At 40.5% G+C, this 23,294-nt stretch overlaps 1 protein-coding gene across 9 annotated transcripts in view; it reads left to right on the top strand.

Annotated features, from left to right (window-relative positions):
- FBXO30 (F-box protein 30) overlaps positions 1–22,437 on the top strand; it is a 28,465-nt gene extending 6,028 nt beyond the window's left edge. For 7 of the 9 annotated variants that reach the window (XM_075924370.1, XM_075924365.1, XM_075924364.1 and 4 more), the window contains 3 exons: positions 2,247–2,352; positions 16,421–18,518; positions 19,478–22,437. In XM_075924370.1, the coding sequence (XP_075780485.1) occupies positions 16,437–18,518; positions 19,478–19,681 (2,286 nt within the window). In that variant the 5' untranslated portion in view covers positions 2,247–2,352; positions 16,421–16,436 and the 3' untranslated portion in view covers positions 19,682–22,437. Of the gene's footprint in view, positions 1–35; positions 195–2,246; positions 2,386–16,420; positions 18,519–19,477 lie in introns of those variants that run through there. The other 2 variants (XM_025184106.2, XM_075924369.1) reach the window with 2 other exon arrangements.
- Positions 22,438–23,294: the final 857 nt, after the last annotated feature.

The raw sequence follows: 23,294 nt of genomic DNA, 5'->3' as shown, positions 1-23,294 counted from the left end.
CAAGAGGCTCTTGGGGCTCAAGGGCAGCTCCAAGGCAGAGGGGGCAGGAGCAGCGTGGCAGAGCTGAGAGGTATAGATGAAGTGCCAGCACTTAACAGCCTCCGGGCCAAACCTGTCAGGATCACCTACCAAAGGCTTCAAGATCTACCAGTAGATCCCAATCTACTGGTTGGTGATCACTGCACTAAATTATAGTGAGTATGAATGGTTTAATGATACTGAAGTTAAGGGAGGTTAATTTTCTTAACTTTTAACACATAGGATGAACTTAAGGCAGGTGTGGGGAACCTCAGGCCCAGGGGCTGGATGTGGCCCCTGGCTTGCCTGGATCCACTTCCTGAGATTGAGCCCTCCTTCTTGCACTGATGTTCCAGCCCCCCCTGCTGCCCTACCAGAGGGCTGGAGCACACAAAATCTACTAGGCTGGGCCCCCCTAGGTTCTGGTAGACACGGGTAATGTGGGGAGTGTCTTTCTCCTCAGTTGGGAGCTACATCAGTGAGGGTGGAATGTGGTTTGTTTTGTTTTGTTTTTTGCTTCTCACTTGTCTGAGTCCTGATTGACTTTTCTGTGGGTCAGCAGCCCCCAACCCAAAAAAAGGCTCCCCACCTCTGACTTAAGAAGACTGATCATCTTGATTTTTTTTGTACCTATGTACCCCTATCTGTTTTATATCTTGTTTATTTAGCTTGTCAGACGTTCATATGTTCAATTTGCATTTAAATATACTTGTTCATTCCAGTATGGGAACCCTATGAATGTCTGTGTATAAAATCACAGAAACAATGTTGCAATAAGATTTTATGATTGACATATATAATTAAGCAAAGGTCATGAATTTAGATATTTTTCCAGTGTAATTGCCACAATATGCATGAATTGAAATATTAAAGTATTAAACTTAATACACTCTGCAGAAATAATATATTTCATATATACAAGTGTGTAGTTGGTAATGTAGGTAAAAAGTCAAACATCGTGCATTTAATGTAGATCTTTGCATTTATAAGTATAAACACAGGTGCACAATTATTCTTATGATTGTGCATTGAATCCCTTCTATGGTTTTTAAAAAAATAGGAAAATTCCTTGGTCCAACTGCAGAGAAGTACATAGTGGCATACTAGCTAGAAAAACTGCTGTCTTTTTTTTTTTTTCTTTCCTCATCCTTTTATTTTCTGTAGGATTCATTTAAAATATATCTGGTAGATTACATACTGGTGGTGAGATTAAAGAAAGGGTGAGGATGCTTTCCCTCTCCTTTGTTTATATCTCCCGTTTTCCATTTCCTTCCATGCTATTAGCAATCCATGCCTATATGTTTACAGAGGTGACGTGTTTTTTTTTTTAAATACTTAGAAGGCTCTTTAATACAGCAGACAAGGCATAAAAAGATTCAAAACCTAGAAATGAAAGTTGGTCACATGAGACAAAGAAAAAGGGAAAGGAATAATGGTAGAAGTTCTAGAATGGGGTTCTGTTTTATTCCTCCTTTAGGTCAGATTTTGATCCTTCTCTGAGCCTTATTTATTCACCTATGGATTGTTTTTTCTGAGAGGTACTGTCTTAAAAAGAAACATTTTCCCCTTTGTTTTTTACCTTCCCTGTGTTCCATATCCTCTAAAGCTACTCGCAGTACATGGTTACATGCATATTTAGGGCAAAGAAGGTTTTAAGGTTCTTCAGTGCTGCAGACAAATGTTTAACAAGGCCCAATATCTAGAAATTGAAATGAGACACATTCAGAGTAATTAATCTCTTTGGAACCTATACACATGAATGGTGGTAAATTCTTTATAATTTGGAATTTTTTATTCTAAGATTGTAAGTCTTACTAAAAGATATGTTCTTATCCAGATGCAAGTTCTTGAACTAGATGTAGGAATCACTTTGTGAAATCAGTAGGGGTTGTTATGTAGGAGATCAGACTAGATAAACATATGCTTCTGGCCTTAAAATCTGTGAAGCAGCAATCTCATGTCTACTAACTGGCATTAGACTAATGTTGCAAAACTTATCATCTTTGGTGGTAAATCAGTTTGTCCTCCTATCCCTTTATTAATAAAGCTAATGTTTTATTTGTCCTTTTGGAATATAGAATTTTGTAAAAGGTTAGTCATGCAAGCCTATGTGCAGTCCCTGATAGGGCAAGCACACAACTCTCTTCAGAGGACCGTGGTCTAGGGAGACATCTTCACAATAGAAAATGACACCCTTTTGTCTTTTTTTTTAATTTCATCTTCTGCAGAGTCTTCAACACTCAAGCAGTTCTACTGAGTTCAAGTTCAGAAGTGCTACACTCATGAAGCCAAACTGGCTCACTAGCTGACTTCACTCTGCCACCCTCTCAACAGGTAGAATGTTTTTGTGCCTGATCCCTGCACTAGGTATGCTGCTCCAGGTTTAGCTGTCCTTTAGTAGTTTATTGCCCAAGGTGCATCAACATTTTGGACTGTTAATTGAGGAATGGGGCAAAAAAATCAAGACCGCATGGGAGATCTGTCATAGAAACGCAAGGGAAATCCTGGTGATTCTTTTTAAAATGGCAATGTGTTAAATAATTTATTTAAGATTATGGGAGAGAGGGTTGAGTTCCACCTGAGAGAGGTTTGCATTGTAAAATAAATCAAGTGTCTTGCAGACCAAGGCACCAACTGGGAGTTCAGTCTACAAGTGTTAGAATGTCTGAAGGTTTTACCCTTTAAATTATTCTATTTCTGGACTATCCAGAAGGCTTTCTGGAGGAAGTATGTCATAATAAATACTCTGAAGAATGGGGAGATAGTTTTAGAATAAGAAATAAGGTTTAAGGTGCCTTATAGACAGTCTTATAGTTGAAACTCTCTTAACTGGCATTCTCTGGTCTGGCAACATCCAAGGTCTGGCCACGGATGTTGCAGGACCAGAGAATCCTGGTGGAGGGTCAGCAGCCTGGATCCCTGTGGGCCAATAGGGCAGTGGTAGCTTAGTGGACCAGGGATTCACCATGCGTGCCTGCCCCAGGGGTCCTGAAGCCACGGCAGTGATGGCTGCCCAGTGGACTGGCCAGGTGGGCTAGCTGCCGGGGGTATAGAAATGACCTCCACTGGTTTGGCAAAATCCCTCATCTGGGATCGGTCAGGTTCTGAGGGTGCCAGACCAGGGAGCTCCAACCCATACATTTTTGTTTCTTCCACTCAGTCTCATTGACGTACTTCTTAGAAGTAGAGATGTAAAAGAGTAGTCAATTGGTTGTTGAGTCAACTACTTGCATCCCGTCTCCCTAATTATAATAATTATTAATGGAGATTGCCTATCTCCTAGAACTGGAAGGGACCTTGAAAGGTCATCGAGTCCAGTCCCCTGCCTTCACAGCAGGACCGAGTACCATCCTGACAAATTTTTGCTCCAAATCCCTAAATGGCCTCCACAAGGATTGAACTCACAACCCTGGGTTTAGCAGGCCAATGCTCAAACCACTGACCTATCCCTCTATATCAGAGGCTGGAAGGGTGGGGGAAGCAGAAGCAGGAGCTGGTGCTGGGGGATGCTGGCTTAAAATCTGGTTCTCCCCAGCACGGTGCTGCTTGCACCTCCCCTCTTTTCCTCCCCCCGCCCTGCACGTTGAGGGGCCTACTCTGCTGTAGCTCTGCAATTTAAAAGGCAATAGAAGCCCGGCAGCCTCCCCCGCACACACACTGTGTTTTAAATTGCAGGGCCGTAGCAGGGTTTGGTCCCACAACGAGCCAGAACTGAGCTGGTTGGTTTCCTCTATCAACTAATTGAATTGTTGATTAAAAATTCCGTCAACTATACAGCCGATCCCCGACTTGCGAACGGTTGACTTACGACCGTTCGAAGTTACGACCAAAGCTGTTGTAAATGGCGGACCCTGAGTTACGAACGCGATCCGCGCTTACGAACAGCATGGTCGCATGTAACTCTATGGGGTCTGACTTACGAACGAACTGAATTACGACCAATTGCTTGGTCCGTAACTGGTTCGTAAGTTGAGAAGACACTGTACTCGATCAGTAAAATAACCGCCTTTTTACATCCCTATGTAGAAGCAGATATATCTTTGAGCCAGACATGATTTTAGGTTATTTGCCTTTTGAAATATTGTAGTAATCCTTTGATCATTCATCAACAAACTAGTTTACCAATGCATAGGACTGTAATATGCTAGCTATAACTCAGTGGTTTTTTTTTCCCCTATAAGATATCAGGAAATATTGTTACGAATGTTGTTTTTCTGTTTTCTGTCTTATTGTGGTTGTAAATTGTCATGCCTTATGACAGTAACAGCAAAGTTTGTGTTTTTAGAGCTGAATTTAGTGACTAAGTTAGTTTACTGTTTTTTATTGCTGTTAGCTGTGCAGAATGAGCAGGGCTCGACAAACTGCAGTGAAATCCATGCGTCAGACCCGCACTGGGCATGCGCACACACCGCCGGTGAACGGGGCAACCAGCTGAAATCTACTCGCCCCGGGCGAGTAGATACACGGATTTGTTGAGCCTTGAGAACGAGTATTGTTAAGAAAGGGAATGGGGTTTTGTTCTTTCTGGGGCATCAAAAGACTTGTTTGTTAAATTCTAATTGTGGACACCTATGGAAATGCATTGAAAGCAGTTGCTCTCCACAAGTGTTGCTGGCCTGCATAAACCATATGATGATGGTGGTATGTGAGAAGGCTAGAACCCAGCCTGACTTCCAGATTTGACCTGGTTATGAGGGAAACATTTAGGTCCACGAAGCTACTTTTAGGATACATATACAATACAAATATAAAATCTAGTTCATTATATATGCTTTATGAGGATTAATTTGTTAGTGATCTTTTTTTATGCTGCTTTCAAATAAGTCATGCCTTCTAACTAATCACTGGGGGCAGAGAGTGGGGACAGGATACTGTAGAGTGAGCACTAGGGACAGTCACACCAGCACAAGACTGTTAGGGATGAGGCACTGCATGTTGCCAGCTATGCCACCTTTTACAAGCAAGGTTCTTCTCCCTCCATTCCTCTCCTCTTCCCCCAGCTATAGGACCTGAGCATTACTCCCCACCCTGCTACAGGACTTGGGGATTTCTCCCCGCTGCCACTCCACAGAAGTTCATTGAGATTCCCCCTCTGCTGTAAGTCTCCTACAGGGCGATTTCCCCTCATACCCCTCCCCTATACTCTCTCACACCTGTGCCTTCTCACAGGGCCTGGGGATTCCCTCTGTCCTTCCCCTCCCCCCCCAAATCATGTGGCTCTTCCAACCAACCATTTTTTTGAGTTAAACACCTCAGCAACAATGGGTTGATCTGCTAGTAGTAATATAATTTAAAATTAGATTATAAACTCGTCAGGGAAGTGCCATATTGCAGTAGAAGTGCCTAATTCCATTGGGCATTGTATCTGTAATAACCACCAGGGGCGGATATAGGGCAGGGTGAACGGGGCGGCCACCCCGGGCCCCGCACTTAAAAAAGCCCTGCGCATGCGCCGTGGCAAAGGGGGGCCCCGCGGAGTTATGCTGCCCGGGGCCCTGCAAAACAGTCATCTGCCCCTGATAACCACACTTCTTTATCCAAGAAGTAATTTAAAATTTCTTCATAATTACTCTAAATAGTAAAATAAAGTTCCAGTTCGAGGGCTTAATTCTGTGTATTAAATACATACTGAGACCAGTGTCTGATTATAAGGCATTATACATGGCCATCTACTTGCTTTAAATAATTTTGTATGAAAGATGACCAAATAATTCAAATAGTTGTTAATCAACATCCAGTCACTAATTTTTAATAAAATAGTGTGAATTTACAGCTAAAATAAAGATTTGGAAACTAATAATTAATTTCCCCTCACAGTCTGCACTTGCTTCTGGTGGTGCAGAAGTGAAATGAAAGTTTGAGCAGGAAGTTGAGGATGGATCTCTTGTTTTGTGGAGGCAGAGGCTCCATTGGCTTTGAAGAAGTCATGGCCAGGGGATGGCTGTATTCAGTTTCTTAGCACCTTTGTTCCTCTGAAGCCCTCAGTGGGCATTAAAGCTACTCTGCTTTGTTCAAAACCCATACATTTTGTTTAGCAGAAGAGTTCTGTAAGTTGAACCTCTCTAATCCAGCGCTCTCTGGTCCAGTGACATCCGTAGTCCAGCATGATTTTGGTTAACCAGATATCCACTTACCATGGGTGTGGCCAGGTTTCCCAGGGTCCCATAAAGTTTAATAGCTACCAGTCCTGGCTCTCAGTGTTCTGTGCTGTTGTTTAGCTCTGATTTACCCCAGATGTCTTCTAAGAGCCCAGTAAGTAGTGGAAGTGTTGGTAATGCTGCTAGATAAGAGTGACCTCCTGTGGTCTGGCAAATTGTCTGGTTCAGCACTGGTCAGGTCCCGAGGGTGCCAGAGTAGAGAGGTTCAACCTGTAATTGAAACAAGGATATAGAACTTACATGTCCCTCTACCAGTTCAATGGATCTGCTCTATTATTTGAAACTTAAACTGCAAAATCCACTACTTGAAATGTTAGTGTAATGTCCAGCTATAGTAGAGAATTTGGTGTGTTCTCACTTTTTGCAAACTTGTAAATTATTTTAAAGTTTTGAATGTAGGGAGAAATGGGCTAGGAATGTTATAGAAGAGCTTAAAAAAATGGAACACTTCCTAAGCTGCAATCTAAATTTGATTAAAATGAAAAATTTCTATCCAATAATGCATTGTTTGATTTAAAAGAATAAAATAGGTCTGTTAGATATAACTATAACATTGTCAATATATTTTCTGTAACACAGTTTAAACTTATCTTTGGGGTATGTGCGTTTGTTTGGAGGGAGTTGGGGGTTTGTTTTGGTTTTGGGCCTGTGGTGGATCTGGATAATATTTTCTTGAGTTATCTTCAGTTTTTCTTTCTCCTGTTTCCATGAACTTATCTTTTTTACCTATGTTGTATTCTTTCCTTCTCCAGTATTTTTTCTCCTTTCATCTTCCCCAAAAATCTTTTAGTCCAGTTACTTTCTGTTGCATGATACATTTTCCCCATCTTTCTCCTGCTCACCTACTCCCAAGATGTAAACCCATCCTCTCAAATACAGGGTGTGAGCATTTTATCAGACATGATAGCCAAAAGACTAAATCTACAAGTGGAAAACCAGTATGAAAGATGTAAGGGTCAGGAGGGTAGCAGTGTCCAGGAGCCATTCCAGGTGAGACTCCACATCTTTCCACTTTCTCCCTATGGATGTAAAAATGCATTTAAAAATGCAACCATGTAACTGGTGAAAATCATAGTGGTTACATGTGCTGCGGGCTCTGCAGTATACAACTTTATATTGCAGAGAATAAGCTTTATGCTGCAGAGTGCACAGTGAAGGCTCACCAGTAGTGGGGTTGCCAAAGGCTGCTGCCTAGCTCACTCTTGGGGAGGAGGCTTCGTTACAGACTCTGCAGTCCACTCCCCAGGAGCCAACATGTAACCTGTGGTGGAAGGGCTGGGCCAGGCTTGCGATGTACAGGAGCTGCTCTGGTGGGTTTTGTGGGGCTGGAGCAGCACCCTGCCTGAGGCATATGGGGACCTGCTCCAACCCCTACCGGCTACCCATTTACATCCCTACTTCTCCCAAACTACCAGGATTCCCTTCTGGCTGCTCTTTCTGGATTCTATCTTTTGTATTAACCTTCTGGTTGCTAAAAACATTTGTTTGTTTTCATTTTTTGGGTCCTGGTTTTCAGTGACTAGCTTCATTGTCTTTTTCTGCTGCTTGTTTTTCTGAATTAGAATGTAGCTGTCAGTTTCACAGGTTTCTGAATAGATTTATTCTGCTGTAGTTTGCGAGGTGTTGAGAGGTGCAGTAGTGGCATGGAGCTTGATCAGGCTGCATTTAGGCAGACAAGAGAACATCAATGTATAATTGCACATTGGAAAGGTTCCCTTCAAAATCTTAAGGGCTAGAAACTTTTTTTTAAAAAGTGAAAGCAAGTAGGAAAGAAGCCTTTTTAGCATTCTGAGTATACAAGTTAAGACAAAATGAGACAGGACTGCTACCAGTGAGTGGTGGAAAGACGGATACATCATCCCTAGAATGATAAAGACTCTTTTTCCCATGTGCTGAAAAGAGGTTACTTCAGGTCAACGTAGGGACACCTGAGTTCAATTAAGGGTTCCTTATGACCTCTAAAAATCTGTGTGTGGGGATGGGTGGAGATGAACTGCAGCAGTGAGAAAAAGAAGGGGGGGGACACCAAGAGAAGTGTTTCCTTCCATGCTATAAACTTGTTCCTCTTTGTTTGGCTCGGTAGTTCTCCTTTGGCCTACTCAGAGGCCAACCTTGTAAATATTCAAAAATATAAAGCCTGAGTGAGAAATACAAATTTTCCAGAGTTGGACTGATTTAGTCCAAGACTCCTGCTGTTAACGGGGGAGAGGTGCTTTGCAACAAAGTCCAGAAGGTACCTCAACTTAATCTTAATGAAATTTGTGCTTCCCAAACACATGAAACTAAAAAGGCCAACAGCTATATCTGACAAGGGTGTGGGGGCATGCAACTGTTCACTCTTGAGTTAGATATTGTGCAAGTATAGCAGCTTGTCTGTGAGATTGAGGAGGCAGTGAGGGGTGTATCTGGAATATTATATGCCCACAAGTTAAAGCCATTTTTGAGCTGGTTTAAAATTTGTATTATCACAATAGCTGTAAATCACAAGGTTGTTCATAACAGCTGGAATATTTAATTATGGCAAGTTTTCAAAGTATGCTGTGGCAGATTTGGTCAGCTGACAATATTGTGTATATATAATAACATCAAGTGATCCTTCAAATTCTGAGAGCAGTGGTCACCTCACTGGAACTGGGTATATTTTTAGGTTTCTCTGCTAGTAACAGTCAAACGTAAATACTTCAGCATCTCAGATGAACTGAACATAGTTGCTGACGTTACATAACCAGAAAAGTACAGCTGTTCCTTCTCGGTATACTCACCAATTTGACCTAAAGTATAGTAAGAAACTAGTATCATGTAACATAAAATAAATCCGTTGTTTTCAGGACAAGTTCTAACTGTAAATAATGTTTCTTTCCCTGAGTCATTTCTTGATTGCAACACAACTACTTCATCTGTTTACTCTTTGAATTTTATATTACTGTTTTAAAAAAAAAAAACTTTCACGTGGTGTTAAACATTCAGGTATCTTCAAACCTAACTGCTTTTTTACCATAGGTGTGTGTTTTTTGTTTTTTGGGGTTTTTTTGTTTGTTTTCAAATTAATACATACATTAGTGTTTCACGGTTTTTGCTCTCTGTTTTCGTTGAAGTAGTAATCATTGTTTATTTAAAAGATTGTAGCCTTAAGTGTGAGAAATAAAGATTTTTTTTTTTAACTTGCTGGGTCGTATAGAAGAATGGGGTATTGCAACTAATGAAAATGGTAAGGTACTATATATAATTTTTCAAGTTAGCATAGGGGTACAGAAGTATCTCATTTTTATTAATGACAACTATATGTCATTCATATATTTGATTATTCCTAAAACATGCTTATTACTTCAACTTGAATTTGGAAAATGTACAAATTTTGATTGTAGACTTAAACATTTACGTTCTGAACAATTGATTTTGGGTCATATTGATAGTGTTTTAAACTAAATCCATGAAAATAACACCCAAAAAGATTTGGTGTTTTCTAATAAGGTACAAATAAAACACTTTGCTGACACAATTACAGTTTCCCAACTGGTGTTCTGAAGTTCTAACTGTGCAGATTGCAGAATTTTGGTAAATTTGAAGTACTGTTGCCCACTGACAGTGTAAATCCATTTCTAAAAATAATTAAAACAGATTTACATTCAGTGCAAACGCAAACACCTAGCTATTACTGGGCTAACTTAATTGAGTCTAACTATAAATGATTAAGACTTATTGTCTGATATGGCATTAATATAGTGATCATTAGGAGTATTTGAAAAGTTTCTATTATGTTCTCCCTCCCCTGGACACTTTAAAATTTTGTCTGCATCTATGTAATCAGTACTTGACTCGGTACTAAGGGAGTTAAATAGTAGTTAATTAGCTAATCATGTAGTCAATGGCATTTCCATCAACTGCTGAATTAATCGATGGGGGGATGTGCTCACTACCCCCCTGCGGTTCTGAAGTTTCAATGTAGTAGGAGCCAGGCGCACTGGCAGCCCGGCTCTTACTACATTTAAATTGCAGAGCTGCAGTGGGGTTAGCTCCTGGGGAGCCGTGTGGGCCAGGACTGAGCAGTCCCAGTTCAAGATGTCTCCAGGACCACTGAGGCTCTTCCTCCCCTTGCTCCCTTCCCCCCACCGCAGAGATGATGCTGGAAGGAACTGGCTTTTAAACTGGCTCTCTCCAGCACTGGCTCCTTCTTTCTCCCCCCACCCTTGCTGCCTACCTCACAGAGGCAGCAAGCGGGGGTGGGAGGAAGCGAGTAGTCAAGTAGTGACTTGACTACCCAATAAGTTTATCAGGTAGTTGACTACTTGAGTAGTCACTTATATCCTTACTCCCGTGATCAGCAACCGGGTGATTGCAAAGCGTTCGGGGCCCTCCCCACTCCCATTTACCCCCCACCCCCGAGAAGCCCCACTACCTACGTCCAGCATAGTGCCGGCTTCCCGCGGGGTGGACAGAAGTCCTGCCTGCAGTTTCGCGCCACTTCCGGGTGCCCACTGGCACCCTGTTCCCACAGCTCTGGGCGTGCTGTGGGAGGGGCGTCCTGGGCGTGCTGTGGGAGGGGCATTGGCCCCGGAGGAGGAGTGCGGTGGCGTCCCTATGCCGCAGGAGGGGTGAGTTGGCCCTGGGGTTTGGCCCTGGGGCAGGCGCCCGAGGGGGTTTGGCTGCGCCGTGGGAGGGGGGTTTGTCCCGGGGGCAGGTGCCTGCCGGGGTTTGGCTGTGCCGCAGGAGGCACGCGCTGGCTTCCCTTGGGGTGAGAGGGGGAATCCTGGGAGGAGGCAGGTGCAGAGGACTTTCTGCCCCCACTGCTCCCCTGTTCCCTCTCCCCACTCCCCAGCCTCAGAAACTTGTCCCCACTGGAACCCTGTCTCTTGCCTTCCTGTCCCCCCTCCCTGTCCCCAGCTGCAGAACTCTGTCCCCACTGGCACCCTGTCCCCTGCCGAAGCACGCACTAGCACCTTCCCCAGTATTATGTCCCCTGCTCCCACCAACACAGTTGGGGCCACATTAGGGAAACTCAGGGGAGGGGGGGAGGTGTTGGAGGAGGGCTTTTTTGCATCTCACTTGTGTGGTCCCAACTGACTTTTCTGTGGGTCAGTAACTCCTGACTCTCAACAGGTTTCCTGCCTTTCTCAGAAATAAAGACAATGCAGAAACTTTTTGTGTTTGACATAGTATTTTATTTGAAAATGAAGCCTGGCCAACAAACCCCCAATTGGGGCCAAGCCCCCATCTGGCCACAGCATCATAACACTCCTGCACCCCCTTTTCCCCCAGACCCTACATCTGAGCCTGTCATACACTGGAACCCTCTGCCCTGAGCACCTCACGTACCCAAACCAAAATTCCTGAATCCTCACATCCAGAAGTCTGTGGCTTGCTTAGTACCCTAACCCTACATCTGACCCCAATGCTGCCTGGCCTGGAACCCCCTCCCCGAGCCAGCGTTCCCTTATCCACCGCCTCCTGCATCCAGATTTCCTCCCAGAGCTTGCACCTCTCACCCCTTCCCACACCCAAATCCCTCATTCCCACCCCGGAGCCAACACATGCTGTCTCAACACAGAGAGGGTACGGCTAGACTGCAGGAGTTTTTCAGAATTCCGGAGATATCCCAGAAAAACTCTTCTGCATCCAGGGATACGTTTGTTCTTCCACTTCTTTTAGTGGAAGAGCAAACATGATCTTTTTGTCACCCCTATATTCCTCTTTCCACGAGGAATAAGGGGACTTCCAAAAGAAGGTTTTTTTCTGACATTTGGTCCAGTCTAGACAGGCCAAATGTTGGAAAAACTTCTTCCTACAGAAGAATTGGGGGGGGGGGGGGGGGGGGAAAGCAGCAGTATAAGGGTTGGGGATAGCAAGTGATGGAGAGGAGGAAAATAGAGAGGGTGGGGCTTCAAGGAAGGGGCGGGGCTTCAAGGAAGAGGCGTGGCAGTAGATCTTGGCTTGTTCTGTCATTTAAAAAGTGATCTTGGGTATAAAAAGGTTGGAGACCACTGCCCTACTTGGTACCACTGAATGCCAGCTAATGACTAGAAGAGGAGGCTAGAAACTTGACCAAAAAAATGAGTTACTAATCACTGAGTTCAAATTTCACATAATCTGACTTTAAAAACCAATATAGCTTTTTAGGGAGGAGGAGGGCATTAGTGTGTTAGTGTCCTTGTATAGTCTATTACAGGTTGTGTTTCATGATGGCTACATGGATTGATTGATTTTTTTTTTAAAGCATTTCTGCATTCTCTGAGCCAAGCAATAGTGTTGTTTGTTAGTGGCCAAGTAGAGCTCTTATAATCCACCACTAAATTTGATTTGCAGGTACTCCGTGACGATGTGCATCATTGTTTGATCTGGACTACATCTGAGTTAGTGAAGTCACTGGTCACTTTTAATGATGATTGTAGTTCTTGTGAAAAATAACTGTGGGGAATTGAATAAACTAGGTTTTGCTGCCACAGAGCTATTTCTCTTCCTCCTCCCTTCCTCTACCCCACCCCTCAAAAAAATCTCAAGGAGATATGTAAGCATAAAAAGGGGTAAAAGGGATGACTTGAAGGAGCTGGAGAAACACAAAGAGCCTGGGTTGGGATGGTGCACCTAGCGTATGTGCCCACCTCTTGGCTTTTTAAAGATTCTAGGGTTTTATTATATGTATCTCTTTAGGGGATATATGTTAATGTACACCAGTGTTAATGTATGCCAGTGTTAATTGCCACAGTTTGCATGTTCAATCAGGCAAAAAAATGTTAAACTGATCGTCTGAAAAGTGTGTTGGTTTGGGTTTGTTAAAACATTTTGATTTTGACCTTATTTTTTAAGTTTTATATTACTGTAACTAAAATTTTAGACATTTAGAATAGAAAAGAATGTTTCACAATTCTGAAACTTCTAAAAACATTTTAAACCAAGAAACTTTGCATCACTCACCCTTTTCGACAAACAGGTTTGTTTTTTACATTTTCCAAAAGAAAGTTTCAAAATTGCCTGACTGGCAGTAATATTTATGAAAAGCAAGTTTTGAGTGTCAGTTGAGGGTGATTAGATTTTTAGGAAATAATTACTAAAAATCCTAGAAACATCGGACCAGAAGGGACCTCAAGAAGTCATTATATCACTAGAGTCCTCTGCACTCATGGCAGGACAGGACTATCCATTCTACACCATCCCTGACAGGTGGCTGTCTAGCCTGCTCTTAAAAATTTCCAATGATGGAAATTCCACAAAGTGTTTAGAAATTCCACTTTGTGTCAGGGTAGTTGTCCAGCTCAAACCACTCTTACATCAGTTTAAACTCATTGATTCTTGTGCTATCCTCAGTAAAGAGAACAATTTTTTCCCCTCTTCCTTGTAACAACCATTACAAGGTTGTACAAGTACATTGTTATCAACTCTTCTTTATGACTTCTCCTAACTAAAGAAAACCCAATTCCTTCAATCTTCCCTCATAGGACATGTTTTCTAGACCTTTAATAATTTTTGTTGTTCTTCTTTGGACTTTTCCATTTTGTCCAGATCTTTCCTAAAATATGGCACCCAGAACTGGACTTGTTACTCCAATTGAGACCTAATCATTGCAGAATATAGGCCATCCCCACTGTATATCCCGGTGTTCTGCACTAACATCGTTGGTGATTTTAGGATCTATTGTGTCATAAATCCTCTCATTCCCGAATCTTCTGTCACTCAAAAAATTGGCCTGGGGATGGGAGGAGCATGCAGAGTCTCCTCCTGCCACCAGGGATGCACGGTGTCTAGAGGGAACCGCCAGCTATTCAGAACAGTTGGTAGTTCTCTCTAGGTGCCAGGAGGCTGGGGGCAAAGACTTCACTTGCTCTCACACCTCCAGGTAAATCAGGGTCTGTGGACAGGGTAGCCCGGGAAGTTTCCTGGACCCATCCTTTCTTGGGTTGCCTGAGGCCAATTCAAAAATTTGTGAAGTGGCCCCTCCCTTCTAAAATCCCCCTCTCTTCCCCCCATCATAGGTATTTGTCTCTGTGGGATTAGAGCAAATAAAGTTGTATCTTAGGGCTTGGCTGAAGACAATTGATTGTGTGATGTGTGCAAGATGGAAGCTTGAGGCCTGAAGTTAAGTATAGAGGTCAGTAGGTTTGTGGTAAAGGGTGATGTCTATGTGACCATCACTTATTTGCATTGTAGTGTTCAGGAAGTGGATCTCTTGTGTGGACTGGTGCAGGCTGAGGTTGATGGTGGAATGGAAATTGTTGAAATCCCAGTGGAATTCTTCAAAGGCCTCCTTCCCCCAAGGGTCCATATGTTGAGGATGTCCTCAGTGTAGCACAAGTACAGGAAAGGTGTTAGGGACAAGAGCTGAGGAAGTGTTAAGTCAGCCATAAAAATGTTGGCATACTACACCATGTGGGTACCCATAGCAGTACTGCTAACTTGAAGGTATGAATTGTCCCTGAAATGGTTGTAGATGAAGACCATCACAAACCTCAGTGATCCAGGTGTGTTGTGGCAATCTAACCTTCTGATACAGTTCTCAATCTCTCTCAAAGTATTTCAGCAATAGTAAAGACAAACTTCTCTTCCATCATCACAAATCCTACCGTTCTTTTGTTCCTTCCTCTCTCTTTCCACCCTGTATTGGGAGGGAGAGCATGGGTGAGTGACTTTGTGAGTGAGAATATTAATTTAGGGAGCAGCAATATGAAATGGGAGCAAACAAGAGTCTCTCTTGATCTTGGAAGTGAGCTACAGACATATTCTTGCAGGCAGATCCTTTTCTGCAGAACTCTCCATGCCCTTCATAGAAAAAGTAGAAAGAGGCTGAAAGCTGTCTCTGTGTGTGCAGTATGGGGCAGTTGATCCTATAAAGGAACTAATTCTAATAGGGTGAAAGATGTTTCCTTTGAGTAAACTGCTAAATGTTCATTTTCAAATAGAAGCAGAAGAGGAGGGAAAAATTTTTTTCACAGCTTGTAAAGAGGTCATTTTTAACTATTTTTGTTCATGTTATAAGTTTGTGAATGAGTCAGTTTGAAAGGAACTCCTCGTAGAATGGTGTGTAGAAAGTTGTTATGCATCTTTCTTCTATCACCCTCCTTTTAATTTCTTACAGTTAAAATGTCAATGAAGAATTGCTTTACATACTGTTGACTTAATCTGTAGGATGAAATGAGTTGTATGTAAGAAAGCCTTTGACTAGTGCATAACTTTAGTGATTGGTGAACAATTTAAAACTCACAATGAGAAGCTAATTTATTACATATAAAGAAAAAGGAACTCTTCATAGTGGGGAAAAATAAAACAGCTGTGTTATGCCTATCAAGTACAGTACATATGCTTCTTTGTTAGTAGAGTTCAGGAGAGTGGGTGGCCAAAATGTTTGAATTATTCAGATTTAGGAAGCTGATACTTGAAATTCAAGCCAATTTTAAAATATGAACTCTCAGAGGAGCATAAACTTAGAATTCCATAAATAACTTTGTGACAACAGATTAAGTTACTAAAAATAAAAGTATAAAACTTGTTTGGTTACTTGAATTTGTCACCTTAGACAATGATGAAAAAATGTAGCCACTTTGGGTATGTCTAGACTACATTCCTCTTTTGAAAGAGGAGTGTAAACGAAGAAAATCAAAAGCACAAATGAAGTGTGGATTTAAATATCCCGTGTTTCATTTGCATATTCACTTCTGAGCGCTTTTTCGAGAAAGGGTTTTTGAAAGTGAAAGTGCAGGGTTCTTTTGGGGGGGGGGGGAAATCCTTTTTCTAAAGAACCCGTACTCCTGAACAAATGAGGAGTACGGGTTCTTTCGAGGAAAAGGTGTGTGGGTGTTTTTTTGTTTGGTTTTGGTTTTGGTTTTTGAAAGAACCCAATCTAGACTGTTCTTTCACTTTTGAGAAACCCTGTTTTGAAAAAATGCTCAGACATGAATATGCAAATGTGTATTACTTCACATTTATCAACATTAAATTTCATTTGCCATTTTGTTGCCCAGTCACTTAGTTTGGTGAGATCTTTTTGAAGCTCTTCACAGTCTGCTTTGGTCTTAACTATCTTGAGCAGTTTGGTATCATCTGCAGATTTTGCCATCTCCCTTTCTTTCTCTAGATCATTTATAAATAAGTTAAATAGGATGGATTCCAACTTTTTTTTGTAAAGTGTCCGGCTTATTCTTGAGCTTATGGCTTGTGATCAATTAGTATAGACCAAGAATATTTAGTTATTTGTTAGTAAACTTTCAGAAATTCTGAATTAAAAATTGCTTTTATCTCCTTTTTCTTTCCCTGCCCAGAGCTGGACTTGCAATCATGGAGGAACATCAGCAGCATTTACACTGTGTTAATTGTGTCAGTCGGCGTTGCATGACCAGACCAGAGACTGGAATTTCCTGTGACTTGATTGGCTGCCCACTGGTTTGTGGAGCAGTCTTTCATACATGCAAATCTGAGGAACATCGCATTTTGTGCCCATTTGAAAGAGTGCCTTGTTTGAATAGTGGCTTTGGATGTCCCTTCATTGTAGCCAGAAACAAAGTCGCTGAACATCTAGAAACTTGTCCTGCAAGTGTGGTATGCTGCACTATGGAATGGAATAGATGGCCAGTCAGTTATGCGGACCGGAAATCTTATGAAAATCTAAGTAAAGATGTTGATGAAGTGGAACAGTTAGACATGGCTTTAGCCCTTCAAGACCAGCGCATGCTGTTAGAATCCCTCAAAGTAGCAACTATGATGTCAAAATCAGCTGATCAGATTTCTGAACCTAGAGAGCAGACTTCAGTTAAATCACGTGCTTCTGACACAGTGCTTTCAAATGGATTGATTTCTGCAGATGAAGATTCCTACAGTGCACTTTATCAAGCTACTGTAGAAACTACTAAGAGTTTAGCTGTGGCATTAGATATATTGAACACTGCTACAAGAGACATAAGCATGTTAAGTTCAAGACTATGTATTTCACCATATGAGATGAATGAAGATTTTCAGATTCAAGAGCAAACTGCTAATGGATGTATCCAGCATAAAATTGTAGACCATGACTACCCAGATGAAGATAATATGGGAGCAGTTGGTGGAATTGACTTTGATGTCTTGAGCCAAAATTCACAGTCGGAACAAAATGGTTCAAGTGATTTTTGTTATGATATAGTGCAAAAACATGACTTGAATGCACACCTTGGTAATGCTTCAGCTCTGTGTAATGGTTTTCATACAGAAAATATAGATACAGAGGCATTGGACCAGAATGAAGATCTAGATGTTTGTGATTCAAAACCATCTAATGTAGCAAATGGTGAATGTATTGCATCTCCTGATGATGGAGTATTGAAGTCTTGCAGCTCCTTTCCTGTAGCAGCACAACAACTTAGAGAAGTAATAACACCCCACAGTTTACTTAATGGCACTGTTAATCATATACAACTGCCACGTGACTCCAGGGGAGAGGAAGTGTTAGAGAGGCAATTGGAACAAGAAAGATTGAGAAATGTAGATGTGTTTTCTCTAATTCATCATCGATCATACAGTTTCCTTGTTAACCACTGTTGGTCTACACCAAAGGAAGATAAAGCTGTTGATACATCAGATTTAGACATAACAGAAGATCCTATGGGTCTTCAGGGAATAGATCTAATCACAGCAGCTTTGCTGTTTTGTCTAGGAGACTCTCCGGGTGGTAGGGGGATATCTGATAGTCGCATTGTTGATGGATATCACATTGATTTTGGGACGCAAACGTTTTCTCTCCCATCTGCAATATTGGCCACAAATACAATGGTAGGGGAAATAGCTTCAGCTTCAGCATGTGATCATGCCAATCCACAACTTTCAAATCCAAGTCCTTTTCAGACACTTGGTTTGGACTTGGTGCTGGAATGTGTGGCTAGATACCAAACAAAACAGCGTTCAATGTTTACATTTGTTTGTGGACAATTGTTTAGGCGAAATGAATTTTCTTCGCATTTTAAGAATGTGCATGGTGATATTCATGCTGGCCTCAATGGATGGATGGAGCAGAGGTGTCCTTTGGCATACTATGGGTGTACATATTCTCAGCGTAGGTTTTGTCCTTCAACACAAGGGGCAAAGATTATTCACGACCGCCATCTGAGGTCATTTGGTGTTCAGCCTTGTATATCTACAGTGTTAGTAGAACCAGCTAAAAACTGCCTCATTGGTCCATGTAGTGACCATCTGAGTAATCTTCCTTTTGAGGTTCTACAGCATATTGCTGGTTTTCTGGATGGTTTTAGTTTGTGTCAGCTTTCCAGAGTGTCACGATTAATGAGAGATGTATGTGGAAGCTTGCTTCAAGCGCGTGGAATGGTCATACTGCTTTGGGAAAAGAGAAAGTATCCAGATGGAAGTTCTTCATGGCAAATAAAAGAAAAGGTAAGTTAACTTTGTTTCTTGGGAAGTCTGAGACATACCTGCTTTTGTCTTGAAAATGACTGTTTTCCCTAAGCACTGCTCACAGATAGTATGTATTTAGGTTGGTTGACATCATGGTGTCTCTTGAAAAAGACATTCTGCCAGGGAACTCAATGCTAGTCTGAGTCTCAGTTGTGGGGGAAAGTGCTACCATAAGCAATTTGGTTGTTGCCTTCCTAGAACATTCAGCATATTCCCAGTAGTTTGGGGAATGGGATTTGAGGTAATTCCTGTCCATTTTTTCTGTCATTATAATATGTAAAATAATAGTGCTGTAATATTGAGGAAAACTGAAAATATGTATCTAGAAATTAGAAATCAATTGGAGATTTTCTCTAGTTTTTAATAAAGATAGGAAATGAAAGTATACATTTCTAAATTTGGTCCTGATGTTTGTCTCTTGCCATGGTATTGAATAATTTAAAAAAAAGTTAAACATTCAAGTGACCTGAAAAATCAGGCACCAATTTACACATTACATGATGAAGAGCTGAGTACTTTCATCTCCTTTTTCTTCAGTTGGACTTGCAGATATTCAGCATGACTGACAACCAGAATCTTACTTTTCAAAACTAAAACCACACAGATACTAAGATACATAATGTTTTTGCCTGGCATATAATTTCCAGATCAAATGTGTTCAATTTAAAATGATTCTTTCCCCACCTCCACTTCTGCCTCACATTTCCGTCCTATGAAGTCAACCTGGATTCTGAAAGTCAAGCTGGATATTATTGACTGAAATTTAGTAAACTGTACAACGGGTAATTTTGATTTAGCTGTAATTAATGGTGGACCTAAATTATTTACAAAATGGAGGTTAGTGTAGTAAGATCAAGTGTCTTTAAACATTATTTATATTAGTTTGATTCTCTGTTTATGAAAACCAGTTTGATGCTAAGCATTTATTTGTTTTCCAGGTGTGGAGATTCAGTACAGCTTTTTGTACTGTGAATGAGTGGAAGTTTGCTGATATCGTAAGCATGGCTGACCACTTGAAGAAATGCAAGTATAATGCTGTAGAGAGAAGGGAGGAGGCTGTCCCGCTGCCATGTATGTGTGTAACACGAGAACTAACTAAAGAAGGACGTTCACTCCGCTCTGTCTTGAAACCTGTACTTTAAAATGCTATGACCCTCCACTTGCACATACACTCAAGCACCTGATATAACCTCTGTAATATTACATGACACTTTATTAATGTACTAAAGAAAATTTCTAGTTAAATCTACTCTGTAACTATGTATATAATGTTTTGAAGTGACATTTATTTTTTATAATACTGTTTAGTTGAAAGTATTGAAAGTTGCCTTAATGTTTGAAAAATTTGGAACTTGCTGGACAGGGTAGTTTTATCTAACTTATGTGATTTTTTTTTTTTTAAGTTCTCTGTGTGTGTGTTTCTGATTCACTGGTGCCCATATTTTTGCTGAATTAGTACAATTTCAGAAATGGATTTCTAAAAGTATGCACATTCAGATAGGATACTTTGAGTTGTAATGAGACAAGTTCATGATCAAACACATTTTGTGTGCTAGGTCTTGTTACAAATTACTTAAACATTAAAAAATGAACACTATTCAGAATTCTGTAGTAGATATCTCAGACAAACTTTTGACTTTTTAAGCACATGTGTGCAAATTTTAGTTTAATCAGTGTTGTAGTGCTCATCCTAGTTAGTATATGGTGACATAGGACATGCATTTTAAAAAATATGTAGCAGTGAAATAAGTGAACTCTGGTTTATGGCAGATTAATTTGAGCACAATTTTTTTGAAGTGTCAGCAAAGGTTACTTTTCTTGTGAACTAATGGTTATTTCACTTTTGGGAGCAAAACTCTTGAGGTTAAAACCATGAAAAATTGGGCCTTAAAGTGACAGTTGTTAAAAATCACTTTTTAAAGTCCATTCTCCAGTCCTAGAGATAAGGAACAACATCTTCCTGTTTATTGGTTATAAGTTAGAATTTGGGATGCACAATTATAGATTTAAAATGCAGCTAATGAAAGGGCTTAACTTGTGTTGTGGTATTGTAACGTATTGTCTTTTGTTTTTGTTAATTTGTCAATAAAAATGCTATACTGGTTGAGGGCATTTTAATTGCCTAAGTATATTAAAATGTATCATCTTCATAAGATGAGACAGTTTCCATTAGTTGCATAAAACATATCCAAAATGCTTTGTTCAGCCACATGTGTGATTAAATGAACTCCAAATTGTTTCTACAGTCTCTTGCCATGTGGAAACTTGCATAGCATCTTGTGAATAGGAAGTATGTGCTGGTTAATAACAAAAGTACAATAGATCAATTCAAATTTACTTTCAGACTTTTGTGTTGGTGACAATAGACTGTTGCACTCTGTGACTGTGCCACACACTAAGACAGAAACAGACTGGAGTTTGGAACAATGAAATACAGTATGCATTTCAATTTTAGATAAAACAAGACATTCTTAAGGAGAGGCTACAATAGTAATGGCTACATTTAAAGCTTGTAACTTCTGTAAGCGATACTTAAGTTATTGCTAGCCTGGCTACAGTTCACAATTGCAGCATCTGTGTATTGCCCATTCTGGGTCCAATTCAGCTAAATAGGCATTGTGGTTTTTCTGTTCAGAATGCTAAAGATTCTCCAAAAAGAAACCAAACCCAGTTCTTCAGTGCCATATGACAAAACTGTTGAAGAGCTCAGACAAAACAAACTCTTTGCATACCGTTTTCTAGAATATTTGAATCTTGGGATCATGTGTCTTTTCACACTTCTTTCTCCCACTTTGGATGGGAGCAAGTGGGGGAAGAACACTTTGCAAAAAGTTCAGCTGTTTTTGATAACTCTCCATACATATCCATCCATGGTGATGACTGCAGGAAACATGAATGACATTCTAATTTGGAAATAGAAATTGGATTTTATCTGGAGGTAAAAAGATCTTTCTTTCCCTTCCCTTTTATATGTTGTAATACTCTCAAAACCAAGAGAGAGAAACCTCCAGTCCCATGGAAAGACAGTTTCCTTTTAGCACCATATCTCAGCTGTAATGGACCCCATGCTGCCTTCACTTCCAGAAATAACTGTCATACTGGAGGAACACAGACTATTCAGGTTGCATCTCTAAAGCTGCCTCCACCCCAAGGTGATAGATACTCACTTAGTTAAGGACTACTGTAACTCGGGTTCTTGGTATTTGAATTAACAAGAATCCTGCTTTTTATAGAACTGGGCTAGCCAAAGGTGTTTCTCTAGAGAGAAGTTGCTGCAAGTGCTTATGTGGACAGAATCTAGCCTGTAGCAGAGTACAAATATGCAGCTAAAGTAAAATTGATTATGCTGCTGTGTTAAAATAGGCATTTTAAATACTAGCTATTTTCATCTTGACAGATAACACTACATTCTCAATACATGCACTTTTGTTCTCAAGTGTTAGATACTGACTTTGTTAAATATAAGTTTCTATTTTTAGGAAAATCCAGAGCTATTAAAATATCAATGCTGGAAACAACATTTCTGATTGTAAATTGTTTCATATGCAAGAATACAATACATAATTGGGATAACAGCATTTATTTTACACTGCTATGCAGTCCGTAAAACATCAGTAATATGTAATCAGTCTATCGGAACTTGGCTGGTTTTGTTCATATTTGTCCTGGGACTTTAAAAGTATTGTATTTCTCATTTTCCCTACATCGTGATCCCTTCACACATCCCCTCCCCAGTTGCAATTTCCTTTACAGCAAATGTACACAGCTGTTGTATTCTTTGTCTTTTACTTGATGCCTCATTGCTACCTTTTTAAAATGTTATGTTTTCAGTAATTATGCAATATTTTTTGCAATGTCTGTTAAAATTCTAATAAAATACATTTGGCATTTCCCTTTACTTGATATGAATATTCCTTATTTTTAAGCTTTTGAACTATACTTTCAGTAGTTAAATATGGCACTCATCGGATGGCTATTGGGCTGCAGTTAGAAATATTTTTAAAATCTAATTAACAAAATGGAATTTAAATGTCAAATCAGACTATCTTCCATTTTTTATAAATACATAGACTTTATACTAGAATTGTGAAGGAAAAATATAAATAGGAGAACCCTTGGGAGTTTTTTAAAATTTAGACTGGGATTATTCATGAAAGACTAGGACTCCATCCATACGGAAGTTTTTTTACTATGCTACAAAATGGTATGGGAATGTGGTTTTAAAAAATAAAATATATCCATACAATAACTATTATTAATCATTTAAACCACAGTAGCCTACTGAGTCATAACTTGATTCCTTTCAGTATAGGCATATGTGGTTGTTTTGTTAGGTAAATCTAACTTTCTCTTCTCACAATGTGCAGGATGTAATTTTGTCCCCTCTCTTGGGACTCCTGTGTGCCACAGGCTGTTTTAAAATCTTTTCTGGGCAAATTAACTGCCACTGGCTGTTTGGACAATTTGGCACAAGGAGGAGTTTGTTATGCTGATGAGAGTATTGAGGCTGAACTGACTTCTTCCAAATAGTCTTAGAGCTAGTCTGCACGATGAGGTTGTTAACCATGTTTGTTTTGAGTATGTCTACACCACTAACCCACTACCACTAACATCAAGGTCTGTACTCCATCTTGAGGAGTGGCTCTAAATTTGATCTTCCAGTGTCAAATTTGTGGTAAGACAGACAGAGCACTGTTCAAGTCAACATTCTTGATTCTAGGAGGTGTCCCTCAGTGCCCCAGTGTGACTACTCTG

Source organism: Pelodiscus sinensis, chromosome 3 (assembly GCF_049634645.1).
Source record: "Pelodiscus sinensis isolate JC-2024 chromosome 3, ASM4963464v1, whole genome shotgun sequence".
NCBI classification, from domain to species: Eukaryota; Metazoa; Chordata; order Testudines; family Trionychidae; genus Pelodiscus; species Pelodiscus sinensis.
This window is presented reverse-complemented; position numbering and strand designations above follow the sequence as displayed.